Raw genomic sequence first — 18,167 nt, forward strand, 5'->3', positions numbered from 1 at the left:
TGTGCCCATTAACATAAATTTATAAGTATTGCTTTACGTATTTCCTTTTATATCATTCAGGAAAAAAAAAGAAGTTAAAAATCAAAAGTACAATAGTACTGGTTTTTGTATTTACCCTGTAGTTATATTTACCAGTGTTCTCTATTGTTTTTATGGCTTTGAGCTACTGTCCCAAGTCCTTAAATTTCAGCCTGAAGAGCTTTGCGCAGCATTTCTTATAGGGCAAGACATATTGGTATCATACTTGCTCACTTCTTGTTTCTCTGGGAATACCTTAATTTCCCATACCACAGTTTTGCTGGACATAGAATTCTTGGTTGATATTTTTTTTCCTGAACTTTAAACATGTCTTCCCACTGCCTTCTGGATCCATGTACCTGATGACAAATCCGCTATTAATCTTACTGAAGATCTCTAGTACATGACAAGTTGCTTCTTTCTTGCTTCTTTGAAAATTCTCTTTGGGTTTTGCTAATTTGACTATAATGTGTCTTGATGTGGATTTCTTTGAGTTATCCTGTTTAGAGTTCACTGAGATCTTAGACATGTATATTCACATCCTTCATCAAATTTGGGAAACTTTAAGTCATTATTTCTTCAACATTTTTTCTTACCCTTCCTCTCTCTCTTCTCCTTCTTTGACTCTCATGAGACTCTTAGGTATGTTGGTATACTAGATGGTGTCCCACAGGTTCCTCTGACTCTGTTCATTTTTCTTCATTTTTTTTTTCTGTTCCTCAGACGGGATAATTTCAATTGTCTTATCTTTAAATTCACCAATCCCCTGTTCTGCCTGATCAAATCTGCTGCTGAATCCCTCTGGAGAATTTTTATTTCAGTTATTGTAGTTTTAAGCTCCAGAAGTTCTGTTTGGTTCCTTCTATATTTTCTACCTCATTAATATTCTTATTTTGTTCATTTAATACAGCATTTGTGGTGGTCTGAAACCATGTACCACAGAAAAACATGTTCTTAAATTTAATCCATTTCTGTGGGTATGAATCCATTGTAAGTAGGACCTTTTCAAGAGCTTATCTCAGTTAAGAAGGTATAACCCACTTCAATCGATAGGTCTTAATCCTATTACTGGAGTCCTTTATAAGCAGAGTGAAATTCAGAAAGACAGAGAGAAAGCCATAAGAAGTAAGAAGATGAAATCAATGAAACCCAAAAGAGAATCGAGAGACCAGAACATGCCGCCATGTGCCTTGCCATATGACAAGCTAAGGACAAAGAGTCACCAGCAGCCAGCCCCAAGACACCAGTCTTCAGAGAAAAAGCATCACCTTGATGATGCCTTGATCTGGACTTTCTTTTAACCTCAAAATCATAAGCAAATAAATTCCCATTGTTTAACCTGGCCTATTTCATGGTATTTGCTCGAGCAGCTTAGGAAACTAAAACAATCGTTTTCCTAATTTTTTTTTATTTCTTTGTCCATGTTTTCCCTTAGCTCACTGATCATATTTAAGACAGGAGACTAAACATCTTTGACCAGTAATTCCAAAGTCTGGGCTGCCTCAGTGATGGTTTCCATCAAAAAAGTTTTTTTTCCTATGAGTAGGCCATACTTCCCTGTTTCTTTGAATGTTTAATTTTTTTGGTGAGTACTACACATTCCGAGTATTAAAATGTGGTAACTCTGGAATTTCTGCTTGTTGAGGGCTGAAGCTGTTTTTTGAGTTTTCCCAAACTAATTGCAAAGCGTATATTCCTTGTTGTGATTAATCAGCCAGTGACCTGAGAAATATTTCCTTAAATGTCTGTCTCCAGGAAGGGGGGGGAGGTCAAAAAATGGGTACTATCCCTTTCAATCTTCTAATAGGTGTCACCAAAAGAAACCACTGGAGCCCAAGTGTCGACATCAGGCCCTTAGGGCACCACCAGAACAATCAAAACACACCCCCCCCAAATCCTTGGTGGACAATGTCTCCACTGCCTGCTCTGGCATCAGCCAGTCACTGCAAAAAGCAGGCCACTATCTACATAGCCACGCGGGACTGAGGCATGGGAGACAGTTCCTGGTTTGCTCTTGTGGCTCACTTAAGGAAGATCATATAAGCATTCTCATGGTGTTTTAAGTGTTTGATCAGGTTTCAGAGTTATAAATAGCTGATTCCAATCACTCTTTCCAGCTCAGTCACCGCTCTGGTGGAGGGAAAATCCTCTAGAGCATCCTACTCCACCATTTTGCGTAATGTCGCTTCTCTTAATTACCTTTTGAAACCTTCTTTTTGGGCCAAGAAAGGATGATGACGGGGAGTGGGAGGAGCTGAGAGATTTAAAAATTAAATGAGACCTAAAATGTGATGGCTGGAAACTGAAAAGTTTAGCTTAGAGAACTAAGTAGTCCTAAGGAAAAAAAGCAAAAATTAGGGGATTTGAGAATTCTGGTAACAGTAATGAACTAGTGCTTCCAAGTGCTCTGAAGAAAGCAATTTTGACAAAGATCTCAGTACAACCCCACATTCAGGGTTCTGACCAAAAAAAAAGGCGGGGGGGGGATGCCAGAGCTCAATCTTAGCCTGGGAAAGGAGGAGAGGAGTGAAATTTTCATAAAAGGACAATAACTCCAGAGACTGGGATAGAGATAGGCCTGAACTATGAAGACAGTGTTTGAAAAAGACATAGCAATGCTCTGAACTTAAGTCAAAGTTAACTTTTAATAATATCAGTTACAATTCTAAAGAGTATATAGTTGGTATCTCAAGAATCCCTTGACCACAGCAAAATAATTATATACTGTACAACTTTGATCACTTGCATAAACCAAAAATTATCTGACAAAACCAGACATAAAAATTAATTTAGGCATCATCTCTTTCAGGTTGTACTGGTGGGGAGGGGAACAGAATATCTCTTCCACCATAGATGATAACTCATTAGAGAGGACAACCTCCATCATCCTATCTAAAATAGCAGTCTCCCTCCCTCTCATCGCCCCTCCCCATCTCAGTTGTCTTTTATCCTCTTACCATACTTTATTTTCCTTCATAACAATTTCCCCAACATGGCATTATGTCTTTATTGTCTCCTCCCAATACTAGAATGAAAGCTCCCAAGAGAGAAGGGACTTAGGTTCACTGCTGTATGTACTGCACATAGAATGGTGCCTGGGTATATAGCAGGTAAGCGATAAATGACTGGATCAATGTGGGGACCAAGTATTGGACTTAGGTCTAAGAGAAGCTGTGATAGCTACTATATTGCAAATAATCTAATATTCCATTAATTATAAGATGCACTATTATTTCATATAGCACTAGGAAAAGAAAATGCTACCAATTATCACAAGATTCCTATCACCTCTAAGAGGCAGCCTGATTTCAGAAATGTTAAAATGTGAAAAAATTTTACAGAATTGATGATATATCCCAGAGCTGGGTCTGAGGCGTGCACTGTTTTCTTCACAGCACACTTCACCACCTGCAAATATAACATGTTTATTTGTCTTTTGTCTGTCTGTCTCCCTCACTAGGATGTAAATTCCTTGAGGGCAAGGATTTTATCTTGTTCACTGTACCCTCACCACCTGGAATAATACCTGGCACATAATTAATATTCAATAAGTACTTGTTGAACGAATGTATGAAGACCTAAAGTAACGGCTTAGTAGTTGGGAAAATGATTTTTAGGGATCATCTGTAAAAGGAGAGAAAGGAGGGAGGAAGGATATAAAGAGAATGGAGCAGGATCAGGGCATTAACAACGTTTCAAGAAAAATAGTGACAATTGAGCATTTTCTTGAGATGTATCTATTGAAATCCTCCCTTTCTATTCTACCCTAAGCTAGCTTATATAAGCCTCCTACTAAAAGTCAACGTAGTTATATATTCTTACACACACAGACACACAGACATACAAACACACAGATTTAAATTTTAAATGTCCTCTCCATTAAAAAATATACATTCTGTGAAAGGGAGATGCATCTTCTATACACAAAATGCATACAATTACTTTACCACTAAACACTTCAAAAGTTTCCGACTCTTTTCCCTGTGTAGATAAAAGGTATTTAGAACCTATAAAACAAAGTTCTATTTACAGCTGGTAACAATCAATTATGAATACTTGGCTGACAGGTTCTTACCTGCTGTTTATTGCCTTTTCTTGTTAGCATGACAAATGGCATTGTGTCTGCTGACTCAGCCTCTCCCTCCCCACCACCAAGTGGGGGTCCTTTCCTCAGCTGGCTTTTGAGGTGCAAAGGAATAGCAACATCAAGTTGGTGCACTTTCACAGATTCGCCACTTCGTTGCTTGAAGACAGAAATTTTAAAGTACAAAAATAAGATACATCTAGAGGTATGTAAATATAAACTGCAAACAGTTCATTCAGTGTTTTATTTCTTAAGACACAAAAATCATCATAGCTACAGCAATCGTTCCAAAACAGATGAAACCACAGCATATTTCTTCCCAACCACCCACCACCCTTTCACACAGTTTGGAAGGACCGATGCCATCTGGCTCCTGTGTCTCATTCCAGCCTCTCCCAAGCACACAATGTTTCCGGTTCTACTTAACCTCCCTCACTTCCTCAAATCACCGTGTTCTCTCTCTCAGCTTCTCAGCCACTCAGCCACTCAGCCACCACAGACGCTTTCCTCAGCCCAAGATAAGAAATCTTTTTGTCATACTCCTAGCACACTGTACATTTTCCTTCATAATTACTATGATGTATCACAGGTGCCTGTCTGTCTGAATCCCCCACCAGACTAGTAGGACTCACCATTGTATTTCCTTTTCCCTAGCGTTCTCTAACAGTGCTTCACGTATAGCAGGCACTTAATAAATATTTGAGAATAAATGCAATCTATTAGCATTGAAATTAATTTCTTGGCTGGTATTACCAGTTATTTGTAACATTTACAATGGATTTAACCAATTAATTACACAACCCTTCAGTGAGGACTTACTGTGTGTTGGGCTTGGAGATACTAATACTAAAAAGTCTATTCTCAAAGAGTCTATCCTCACAAACTTGAGACAATCATAAATATACATACACATAAAAATTACAATACATCAGAGGTATATATGTGCCTGCTGGGATTTCATAAAACACTGAAGAGAAATGGGACATTTGAGAATGCTAAAGGCTTCATATGAATTCTTCCAAGCAGGTGGTAAAAGAGCAGCCTTAGGGATACAGAAGAAATTCAGGAAGGGAAGAAAGGTGAAAAAGCAAGGACATGGAACAGAACGTTATGTTTAGGGAACTGCAAATAATTTTGTATGTCTGAGGAAGAGAACACAAATGAATTGAGTACAATTATTCAAAGCTAAGAAGGTAATGCTGAACAGTCGTAAGGGTTTTTAAACTGCTTCACCACAATTTAAATAGTCTTTTGATATAGGCCCCAGATATTCATAAGATTTGCAAAGTAAGCAAAATGATAATAAAGGTATATGCTTTTATTGTTTTTATTTATTCAGCTCCAGTTTCTCAGTATCTGCTTGAAGTCCTCCCAGGTTCCTAAGATTTATAAAGAGATGAAAAGCCCATATAAAATGAATCTTGCTTTTTAATTTTTTTTCCTGATCACAAAATTAAGATATTGTCTTTGTAAAATATAGGAATGCAAAGATGTGTTAGAAAGTGCATCCATGGTAATCCCTCTGCTACCTCCCTCTGCCCCACCCACCCAAAAATGCAACGACTGTTAAAAATGGGAATTGTTCTTCTAGAATGTTTCTTGCATTTACCAATATAAGCAAATAAACCCAAGCAACACCTAGGCATATTTTTCTATACTAAACATACATAGTATTCTATACTAAACATAAACACTGTTCTTTTAAATTCTGTCTTGGATATCTTTGAATTTGAGGATATATGCATTTAATTATAGGTCATTATTTATTTAACTAATCCCCTAATGATGGAACCCTGACTTTTTAATTACAAACAATGTAACATCTTTGTATATTTAACTTTATGCACTTGAGAATCACTAACTAAAGATAAATTTTTTTTTAACTTTGTTGTTTATTTTTAAAAAACTGCTACTTAACAACTTTGTAATCTTGTTTTGCATGGACATACAGGTCTTACTTACAAAGCAGTTTTATATGCCCAGGATGGAATTTGAGCCATAGTAAAATATGGTTCTTCACCGTCTTTTTTTTTTTTTTTTTAATTTCTTCACTGTCTTTTTACGAATATATTACAGATTCTTCTTGTCAGAACCTCTTACTTGAGTTCAATTCACAGAATTGAGGAAATGGACTGACTACTCCCAATGAGGAGGGAGGGGAATTGGGAAAAACAAAACGAAACAAAAAAAAAAACACCAAAAAATCAGGCCTCAGTCCACCATTCAAGATTGGTGATAAAAAAGAAACTCCAAAATTCTAAATAAGCTACTATTTACATTCAAGAAAGAACTGAGTCCTGCATTCTTTACTTTAAAGATAGGAATATCTTTCACCACATACACTACAACAGTTTAAAACTACTGATCTAAAGCAATGCTTAAACAACAGGGCTGAAGGCTTTCGCAGCAGCTGTAGAGAAATCATCAAAGTTCAACGCACTGTGTAGACACAGATTTAATGGGTCAGGGGTCTTTCTTTTGGTAAAATCAGTTTTGAGTCCTAGGTGCATTCACGAGGATTGTAGGTAATCTTTTTGTACTTTTCTTCTGTTGATCTTTCAGCAACTGGCACCCATGTACTGTACTTAAGTGTTGTGACTTAAAATTTAAGTCAAAAGGGTCTCATTCATAAGTTGTCACAAATTCTGGTAAATCAGTCTGGTACTTCTTCCTGAAGACAGGCTGTCAGCGTTCCTGGACTCCTCTGTCACATGGCCAGGCACATGGTGCTGTCTGCTGGTCTCTCCCTTCTCTTCTGGGTTTTGTTGCTTCCAACTTCTGGCTTCCGTGGCTTCCTCTCTGTTTCTGTGGCTTTCTCTCTCTGCTTCTCTGGATAAATGTTTAGCAAATATTTTCTCCCAGTTTTTTTTTTTTTTCCTTGACTTTTCATTTTAAACAGTGTCATTTGAAGAAGAAATTTTTTTTTTTAATTCAGTTATATTGAGATATATTCACATACCATACAGTCATCCATGGTGCACAATCAACTGTTCACAGTATCATCATATAGTTGTGCATTCATCACCCCAATCTATTTTTTAAACATTTTCCTTACACCAGAAAGAATCAGAATAAAAAATAAAAATAAAAAAGAACACCCAAATTACACCCCTCCCATCCCACCCTGTTTTTCATTTAGTTTTTGTTCCCATTTATCTACTCATCCATCCATACACTGGATAAAGGGAGTGCAATCCACAAGGTTTTCACAATCACACTGTCACCCCTTGTAACATACATTGTTATACAGTCGTCTTCAAGAGTCAAGGCTACTAGAGGTTGGGATTTGGTAGTTTCAGGTATTTACTTCTAGCTATTCCAATACATTAAAACCTAAAAAATGTTATCTACATAGTGCATAAGAATGCCCATCAGAGTGACCTCTCAACTCCATTTGAAATCGCTCAGCCACTGAAGCTTTATTTTGTTTCATTTCGCATCCCCCTTTTGGTCAAGAAGATGTTCTCAATCCCATGATGCCGGGTCCAGATTTATCCCCGGGAGCCATATCCTGCATTGCCAGGGAGATTTACACCCCTAGGAGTCAGGTCCCACGTAGGGGGGAGGGCAGTGAGATCACCTGCCGAGGTGGCTTAGAGAGAGAGGGCCACATCTGAGCAACAAAGAGGCACTCGGGGAGACTCTTAGGCACAATTTTAAGCAGGTTTAGCCTCTCCTTTGCAGTAACAAGCTTCATAGGGGCAGGCCCCAAGACAGAGGGCTCAGCATTGCAAGCCATCAGTCCCCAATGTTTGTAAGAACATCAGCAACAATCCAGGTGAGGAAGTCCAACACCTCCGCATCCTCCCCCAGCTCCTCATGGGGGCCCTGAATATATATTGGGATGTGCTGCTGTTTTGGGGTGTGCTGCTGTTTCACTCTAACCTATACAGACCTACCTTATCTCACTTCCTACTCAAAGTTCCATGTAATTGTGGTGTTTGAACAAACTGACTGTAGAAGCTACGTTGTTTAGAAAATATAGATCCTATACCAAATAAACATTTCTTCCCTTGGTCTCACATGGAAGTTGAAGTTTTAACACAGTCAGTTTCAACCTTTACCCTTTGGCCTGATTTGCCCTGGTCTTAACCAAATCTGTTTCATTCATATCAATAATTGAAGTCTGGGCTCTTTTCCAGCTTTTTTTTTTTTTTAACAGTTGCTGTATGAGTTAATACTGTCATTCATATCTGCCGAGCTCTAGCTCTGAGTTTCAGTGTCACACAGACACCCAATAAGAACAAAAGGTTTTAATGTTGACAAAATGCAATTTCTCCATTGAACATTTCACAGGAGGTCCTCTGCCATTACTCTTACTGAGATCTTTATTTCTTCATGTGGCTTCTATCTATTGTCTATGTCCTTTCCTTACATCCTGCAGAACTGTCTTTAGCATCATTTGTAGGGCTGGTCTAGTGGTAGCAAACTCCTTTAGCTTTCGTTTAACTGGGAATGTCTTAATCCCTCCCTCATTTTGGAAAGACAGTTTTGCCAGATACAGAATTCCTGAGTGGCAGTATTTTGTCTTTAGTGTTTTAAATGTATCTTCCCTGTGCCTTCTTGCCTCCATAGTTTCTGATGAGAAATCAGCGCTTAATCTCATCGAGGCTCTCTTGTTCATGATGTGTCGCTTCTCTCTGGCAGCTTTCAGGACCCTTTTTTTTTGGGCATTAAGTATTTTGATTATAATATGCTGGGGCATGACTCTATTCGCATTTATCCTGTTTGGAGTTCCTCGAGCATCTTGGGTATGTTTATTCATGTCTTTCCTTAAAATTCCTGGATTTTGAATTTCTTCCCAGAGACACAACTCCAGAGAGCATGAAAGGGGCTGATTCATTCATGGGCCCAGCACTTTGCCTAAAGATAAATTTTTAAATCAAATGGCATGCCCATTTGATAGGTTTGCTAAATTTCCCTCCAAAAAGGCTGGACAGATTTACATTTACCCATATGTAGACGTTTACGCACAAATGGCCACATTAGGTATTATCATTTTTAAAATCTTAATATCTCATGGTCTGTTAAGTGAAAAAAGCTCATCTTAATTTGTATATCTTTGATTATTAGGGAAGTTTGGCATGACTTTGCCTATTATCTTTCACTCGTTCATCTTTTCTTATTGCTTTATATGATCTCTAGCTATATTAGAGATATTTACCCTTTGTTAGGTAGGATATACATATTTTTTTTTTCTCATTTGTCATTTCTTACAGTTTCTTATGGTACCCTCTGCTGGATGGCAATACAGCAAAATGGATGAGAACAGAGTCCACCACTTCATAGCTCTGTGACCTTCAACAAGTTTCTTGTCTTACTAAGCCCCCATTTCCTTAACTCAAAAGTGGGAATACTAACAGTATCTACTAGCATTTGTAAAGAATAAATGCGACAGGCGGGGCAAGATGGCAGACTGGTGAGCTCTAAGTTTTAGTTACTCCTCCAGGAAAGTAGGTAAAAAGCCAGGAACTGCGTGGACTGGACACCACAGAGCAATCTGTCTTTGGGCATACTTCATACAACACTCATGAAAACGTGGAACTGCTGAGATCAGCGAAATCTGTAAGTTTTTGCGGCCAGGGGAACCGCGCCCCTCCCTGCCAGGCTCAGTCCCGGGGGAGGAGGGGCTGTCAGCTCCGGGAAGGAGAAGGGAGAACTGCAGTGGCTGCTCTTATCGGAAACTCATTCTACTGATTCAAACTCCAACCATAGATAGACTGAGACCAGACACCAGAGACTCTGAGAGCAGCCAGCCCAGCAGAGAGGAGACAGGCATAGAAAAAAAACAACACGAAAAACTCCAAAATAAAAGCAGAGGATTTTTGGAGTTCTGGTGAACACAGAAAGGGAAAGGGCGGAGCTCAGGCCTTGAGGCGCATATGCAAATCCCGAAGAAAAGCTGATCTCTCTGCCCTGTGGAACTTTCCTTAATGGCCCTGGTTGCTTTGTCTATTAGCATTTCAATAACCCATTAGATCTCTGAGGAGGGCCGTTTTTTTTTTTTTTTTTTAAAATCCTTTTTTCTTTTTCTAAAACAATTACTCTAAGAAGCCCAATACAGAAAGCTTCAAAGAATTGCAATTTGGGCACGTCAAGTCAACAGCAGAACTAAGAGAGCTCTGAGACAAAACGCAATAATCCAGTGGCTGAGAAAATTCACTAAACAACACAACTTCCCAAGAAAAGGGGGGTGTCCGCTCACAGCCACCATCCTGGTGGACAGGAAACACTCCTGACCATCGCCAGCCCCATAGCCCAGAGCTGCCCCAGACAACCCAGTGTGACGGAAGTGCTTCAAATAACAGGCGCACTCCACAAAACTGGGCGTGGACATTAGCCTTCCCTGCAACCTCAGCTGAATGTCTCAGAGCTGGGAAGGTGGAGCAGTGTGAATTAACAAAGCCCCATTCAGCCATCATTTGAGCAGACTGGGAGCCTCCCTACACAGCCCAGCAGCCCAGAACTGCCCTGGGGGGACGGCACTCACCTGTGACATAGCACAGTCATCCCTCAACAGAGGACCCGGGGTGCACAGCCTGGAAGAGGGGCCCACTTGCAAGTCTCAGGAGCCATACGCCAATACCAAGGACTTGTGGGTCAGTGGCAGAGACAAACTGTGGCAGGACTGAACTGAAGGATTAGACTGTTGCAGCAGCTTTAAAACTCTAGGATCATCAGTGAGATTTGATTGTTAGGGCCACCCCCACTCCCCGACTGCCCAGAAACATGCCCCACATACACGGCAGGCAACACCAACTACACACGCAAGCTTGGTACACCAATTGAGCCCCACAAGACTCACTCCCCCACTCACCAAAAAGGCTAAGCAGGGGAGAACTGGCTTGTGGAGAACAGGTGGCTCATGGACGCCAACTGCTGGTTAGTTAGAGAAAGTGTACTCCACGAAGCTGTAGATCTGATAAATTAGAGATAAGGACTTCAATAGGTCTACAAACCCTAAAAGAACCCTATCAAGTTCAGCAAATGCCACGAGGCCAAAAACAACAGAAAATTATAAAGCATATGAAAAAACCAGACGATATGGATAACCCAAGCCCAAGCACCCAAATCAAAAGACCAGAAGAGACACAGCACCTAGAGCAGCTACTCAAAGAACTAAAGATGAACAATGAGACCATAGTACGGGATATGAAGGAAATCAAGAAGACCCTAGAAGAGCATAAAGAAGACATTGCAAGACTAAATAAAAAAATGGATGATCTTATGGAAATTAAAGAAACTGTTGACCAAATTAAAAACATTCTGGACACTCATAGTACAAGACTAGAGGAAGTTGAACAACGAATCAGTGACCTGGAAGATGACAGAATGGAAAATGAAAGCATAAAAGAAAGAATGGGGAAAAAAATTGAAAAAATCGAAATGGACCTCAGGGATATGATAGATAATATGAAACGTCCGAATATAAGACTCATTGGTGTCCCAGAAGGGGAAGAAAAGGGTAAAGGTCTAGGAAGAGTATTCAAAGAAATTGTTGGGGAAAACTTCCCAAATCTTCTAAACAACATAAATACACAAATCATAAATGCTCAGCGAACTCCAAATGGAATAAATCCAAATAAACCCACTCCGAGACATATACTGATCACACTGTCAAACATAGAAGAGAAGGAGCAAGTTCTGAAAGCAGCAAGAGAAAAGCAATTCACCACATACAAAGGAAACAGCATAAGACTAAGTAGTGACTACTCAGCAGCCACCATGGAGGCAAGAAGGGAGTGGCACGATATATTTAAAATTCTGAGTGAGAGGAATTTCCAGCCAAGAATACTTTATCCAGCAAAGTTCTCCTTCAAATTTGAGGGAGAGCTTAAATTTTTCACAGACAAAGAAATGCTGAGAGAATTTGCTAACAAGAGACCTGCCCTACTGGAGATACTAAAGGGAGCCCTACAGACAGAGAAACAAAGACAGGACAGAGAGACTTGGAGAAAGGTTCAGTACTAAAGAGATTCGGTATGGGTACAATAAAGGATATTAATAGAGAGAGGGAAAAATATGGCAAACATAAACCAAAGGATAAGATGGCCGATTCAACAAATGCCTTCATGGTTTTAACGTTGAATGTAAATGGATTAAATTCCCCAATTAAAAGATATAGATTCGCAGAATGGATCAAAAAAAATGAACCATCAATATGTTGCATACAAGAGACTCATCTTAGACACAGGGACACAAAGAAACTGAAAGTGAAAGGATGGAAAAAAATATTTCATGCAAGCTACAGCCAAAAGAAAGCAGGTGTAGCAATATTAATCTCAGATACAATAGACTTCAAATGCAGGGATGTTTTGAGAGACAAAGAAGGCCACTACATACTAATAAAAGAGGCAATTCAGCAAGAAGAAATAACAATCGTAAATGTCTACGCACCCAATCAAGGTGCCAGAAAATACATGAGAGAAACACTAGCAAAACTAAAGGAAGCAATTGATGTTTCCACAATAATTGTGGGAGACTTCAACACATCACTCTCTCCTATAGATAGATCAACCAGACAGAAGACCAATAAGGAAATTGAAAACCTAAACAATCTGATAAATGAATTAGATTTAACAGACATCTACAGGACATTACATCCCAAATTACCAGGATACACATACTTTTCTAGTGCTCACGGAACTTTCTCCAGAATAGATCATATGCTGGGACATAAAACAAGCCTCAATAAATTTAAAAAGATTGAAATTATTCAAAGCACATTCTCTGACCACAATGGAATACAATTAGAAGTCAATAACCATCAGAGACTTCGAAAATTCACAAATACCTGGAGGTTAAATAACACACTCCTAAACAATCAGTGGGTTAAAGAAATAGCAAGAGAAATTGCTAAATATATAGAGACGAATGAAAATGAGAACACAACATACCAAAACCTATGGGATGCAGCAAAAGCAGTGCTGAGGGGGAAATTTATAGCACTAAACGCATATATTAAAAAGGAAGAAAGAGCCAAAATCAAAGAACTAATGGATCAACTGAAGAAGCTAGAAAATGAACAGCAAACCAATCCTAAACCAAGTACAAGAAAAGAAATAACAAGGATTAAAGCAGAAATAAATGACATAGAGAACAAAAAAACAATAGAGAGGATAAATATCACCAAAAGTTGGTTCTTTGAGAAGATCAACAAGATTGACAAGCCCCTAGCTAAACTGACAAAATCAAAAAGAGAGAAGACCCATATAAACAAAATAATGAATGAAAAAGGTGACATAACTGCAGATCCTAAAGAAATTAAAAAAATTATAAGAGGATATTATGAACAACTGTATGGCAACAAACTGGATAATGTAGAAGAAATGGACAATTTCCTGGAAACATATGAACAACCTAGACTGACCAGAGAAGAAATAGAAGACCTCAACCAACCCATCACAAGCAAAGAGATCCAATCAGTCATCAAAAATCTTCCCACAAATAAATGCCCAGGGCCAGATGGCTTCACAGGGGAATTCTACCAAACTTTCCAGAAAGAACTGACACCAATCTTACTCAAACTCTTTCAAAACATTGAAAAAAATGGAACACTACCTAACTCATTTTATGAAGCTAACATCAATCTAATACCAAAACCAGGCAAAGATGCTACAAAAAAGGAAAACTACCAGCCAATCTCCCTAATGAATATAGATGCAAAAATCCTCAACAAAATACTTGCAAATCGAATCCAAAGACACATTAAAAAAATCATACACCATGACCAAGTGGGGTTCATTCCAGGCATGCAAGGATGGTGCAACATAAGAAAAACAATCAATGTATTACAACACATTAAAAACTCGAAAGGGAAAAATCAATTGATCATCTCAATAGATGCTGAAAAAGCATTTGACAAAATCCAACATCCCTTTTTGATAAAAACACTTCAAAAGGTAGGAATTGAAGGAAACTTCCTCAACATGATAAAGAGCATATATGAAAAACCCACAGCCAGCATAGTACTCAATGGTGAGAGACTGAAAGCCTTCCCTCTAAGATCAGGAACAAGACAAGGATGCTCGCTGTCACCACTGTTATTCAACATTGTGCTGGAAGTGCTAGCCAGGGCAATCCGGCAAGACAAAGAAATAAAAGGCATCCAAATTGGAAAAGAAGAAGTAAAACTGTCATTGTTTGCAGATGATATGATCTTATATCTAGAAAACCCTGAGAAATCAACGATACACCTACTAGAGCTAATAAACAAATTTAGCAAAGTAGCGGGATACAAGATTAATGCACATAAGTCAGTAATGTTTCTATATGCTAGAAATGAACAAACGGAAGTGACACTCAAGAAAAAGATACCATTTTCAATAGCAACTAAAAAAATCAAGTACCTAGGAATAAACTTAACCAAAGATGTAAAAGACCTATACAAAGAAAACTACATAACTCTACTAAAAGAAATAGAAGGGGACTTTAAAAGATGGAAAAATATTCCATGTTCATGGACAGGAAGGCTAAATGTCATTAAGATGTCAATTCTACTCAAACTCATCTACAGATTCAATGCAATCCCAATCAAAATTCCAACAACCTACTTTGCAGAATTGGAAAAGCCAGTTATCAAATTTATTTGGAAAGGGAAGATGCCTCGAAGTGCTAAAGACACTCTAAAAAAGAAAAACGAAGTGGGAGGACTTACACTCCCTGACTTTGAAGCTTATTATAAAGCCACAGTTGCCAAAACAGCATGGTACTGGCACAAAGATAGACATATAGATCAATGGAATCGAATTGAGAATTCAGAGATAGACCCTCAGATCTATGGCCGACTGATCTTTGATAAGGCCCCCAAAGTCACGGAACTGAGCCATAATGGTCTTTTCAACAAATGGGGCTGGGAGAGTTGGATATCCATATCCAAAAGAATGAAAGAGGACCCCTACCTCACCCCCTACACAAAAATTAACTCAAAATGGACCAAAGATCTCAATATAAAAGAAAGTACCATAAAACTCCTAGAAGATAATGTAGGAAAACATCTTCAAGACCTTGTATTAGGAGGCCACTTCCTAGACTTTACACCCAAAGCACAAGCAACAAAAGAGAAAATAGATAAATGGGAACTCCTCAAGCTTAGAAGTTTCTGCACCTCAAAGGAATTTCTCAAAAAGGTAAAGAGGCAGCCAACTCAATGGGAAAAAATTTTTGGAAACCATGTATCTGACAAAAGACTGATATCTTGCATATACAAAGAAATCCTACAACTCAATGACAATAGTACAGACAGCCCAATTATAAAATGGGCAAAAGATATGAAAAGACAGTTCTCTGAAGAGGAAATACAAATGGCCAAGAAACACATGAAAAAATGTTCAGCTTCACTAGCTATTAGAGAGATGCAAATTAAGACCACAATGAGATACCATCTAACACCGGTTAGAATGGTTGCCATTAAACAAACAGGAAGCTACAAATGCTGGAGGGGATGTGGAGAAATTGGAACACTTATTCATTGTTGGTGGGACTGTATAATGGTTCAGCCACTCTGGAAGTCAGTCTGGCAGTTCCTTAGAAAACTAGATATAGAGCTACCATTCGATCCAGCGATTGCACTTCTCGGTATATACCCGGAAGATCGGAAAGCAGTGACACGAACAGATATCTGCACACCGATGTTCATAGCAGCATTATTCACAATTGCCAAGAGATGGAAACAACCCAAATGTCCTTCAACAGATGAGTGGATAAATAAAATGTGGTATATACACACGATGGAATAGTACGCAGCAGTAAGAAGGAACGATCTGGTGAAACATATGACAACATGGATGAACCTTGAAGACATAATGCTGAGCGAAATAAGCCAGGCACAAAAAGAGAAATATTATATGCTACCACTAATGTGAACTTTGAAAAATGTAAAACAAATGGTTTATAATGTAGAATGTAGGGGAACTAGCAGTAGAGAGCAATTAAGGAAGGGGGAACAATAATCCAAGAAGAACAGATAAGCTATTTAACGTTCTGGGGATGCCCAGAAATGACTATGGTCTGTTAATTTCTGATAGATGTAGTAGGAACAAGTTCACTGAAATGTTGCTATATTATGTAACTTTCTTGGGGTAAAGTAGGAACATGTTGGAAGTTAAGCAGTTATCTTAGGTTAGTTGTCTTTTTCTTACTCCCTTGTTATGGTCTCTTTGAAATGTTCTTTTATTGTATGTTTGTTTTCTTTTTAACTTTTTTTTTCATACAGTTGATTTAAAAAAGGGAAAGTTAAAAAAAAAAAAAGAAAAAAGACAAACAAGGAAAAAAAAAAAAAAAGATGTAGTGCCCCCTTGAGGAGCCTGTGGAGAATGCAGGGGTATTCGCCTACCCCACCTCCATGGTTGCTAACATGACCACAGACATAGGGGACTGGTGGTTTGATGGGTTGAGCCCTCTACCATAAGTTTTACCCTTGGGAAGACGGTTGCTGCAAAGGAGAGGCTAGGCCTCCCTATATTTGTGCCTAAGAGTCTCCTCCTGAATGCCTCTTTGTTGCTCAGATGTGGCCCTCTCTCTCTGGCTAAGCCAACTTGAAAGGTGAAATCACTGCCCTCCCCCCTACGTGGGACCAGACACCCAGGGGAGTGAATCTCCCTGGCAACGTGGAATATGACTCCCGGAGAGGAATGTAGACCCGGCATCGTGGGATGGAGAACATCTTCTTGACCAGAAGGGGGATGTGAAAGGAAATGAAATAAGCTTCAGTGGCAGAGAGATTCCAAAACGAGCCGAGAGGTCACTCTGGTGGGCACTCTTATACACACTTTAGACAACCTTTTTTAGGTTCTAAAGAATTGGGGTAGCTGGTGGTGGATACCTGAAACTATTAAACTACAACCCAGAACCCATGAATCTCGAAGACAGTGGTATAAAAATGTAGCTTATGAGGGGTGACAATGGGATTGGGAATGCCATAAGGACCAAACTCCACTTTGTCTAGTTTATGGATGGATGTGTAGAAAAGTAGGGGAAGGAAACAAACAGACAAAGGTACCCAGTGTTCTTTTTTACTTCAATTGCTCTTTTTCACTCTAATTATTATTCTTGTTATTTTTGTGTGTGTGCTAATGAAGGTGTCAGGGATTGATTTAGGTGATGAATGTACAACTATGTAATGGTACTGTAAACAATCGAAAGTACAATTTGTTTTGTATGACTGCGTGGTATGTGAATATATCTCAATAAAATGATTAAAAAAAAAAAAAAATTGTATTTATAATATTTTGGCCAATTCTTAAAAGAAAGTCAATCTGGCAGTTTAGTTGGAATTGCATCCAAATCATAAATGAATTTGTAATATTGGTTCCCATTAAGGGACATAACCAATCATACCATTCATAACAGAATGTGTATTCAATATAATTTATTTCTAAATAGTTGTACCAAAGTTATATTAACACATATTTTACTCTTTTTTTATGCTTTCTGAATCTGTAAAATATAAAAGAATTGCAAAATTTTTCCTATTAAAATATTATTTATTTAAATTTATGTATGTATTTCTTAATTTTCTTTCATATGATATGATCTCTAATGTCATGTAGTTTCATGACATTTCAACTTTCACTGGAAATTATATTTTCCAAATTAACATTTCCTTTTTTGACTCATTTTGAGTTTTCTCCACTGAGAAAAGTTTTCCTGCCATTAATGTTACTGTACCAATTTCTAGTATTTTTGCTTTTTAATTTTTTCTGAAGTGTTTAAAATAATGCTAGTATTTAATATTTTTGATCAATTAAATTTTGTGTATGCTTCTGGCAAATTACATATAAGCACATAGGGTTTTTTGTTCCTGTCTCAGATACTTAACTAGGAAGAGTAATCAAATCATGTTTATATATACACACTTTTTGCTAATTCTTTTTGCTGTACTTTTATTATCATCATTATTATTTTCAAAGTAGTCCATTTAATTTTTTAATAATTTAATATTTGGATATTGATTGTATTTAATTCATTATCCTCAGTTTTCTTTGTTTAGAAAATCTTGTTTGATGCTTCCCATTACTGTTGAAATCATATAGTCTCCTCATAGTTTGTAATCTTCTACTTATTC

At 38.2% G+C, this 18,167-nt stretch overlaps 1 protein-coding gene across 3 annotated transcripts in view; it reads right to left on the reverse strand.

Moving 5' to 3' along the window:
• The window catches only part of UPF2 (UPF2 regulator of nonsense mediated mRNA decay), a 144,975-nt gene that overhangs the window by 21,964 nt on the left and 104,844 nt on the right, over positions 1-18,167 (reverse strand). For all 3 annotated transcript variants that reach the window (XM_037845227.1, XM_037845225.1, XM_037845226.1), the window contains one exon: positions 4,094-4,261. In XM_037845227.1, coding sequence (XP_037701155.1) covers positions 4,094-4,261 — 168 coding nt within the window. The remainder of the gene's footprint in view (positions 1-4,093; positions 4,262-18,167) is intronic.

Source organism: Choloepus didactylus, chromosome 8, assembly GCF_015220235.1.
Source record: "Choloepus didactylus isolate mChoDid1 chromosome 8, mChoDid1.pri, whole genome shotgun sequence".
NCBI classification, from domain to species: Eukaryota; Metazoa; Chordata; class Mammalia; order Pilosa; family Megalonychidae; genus Choloepus; species Choloepus didactylus.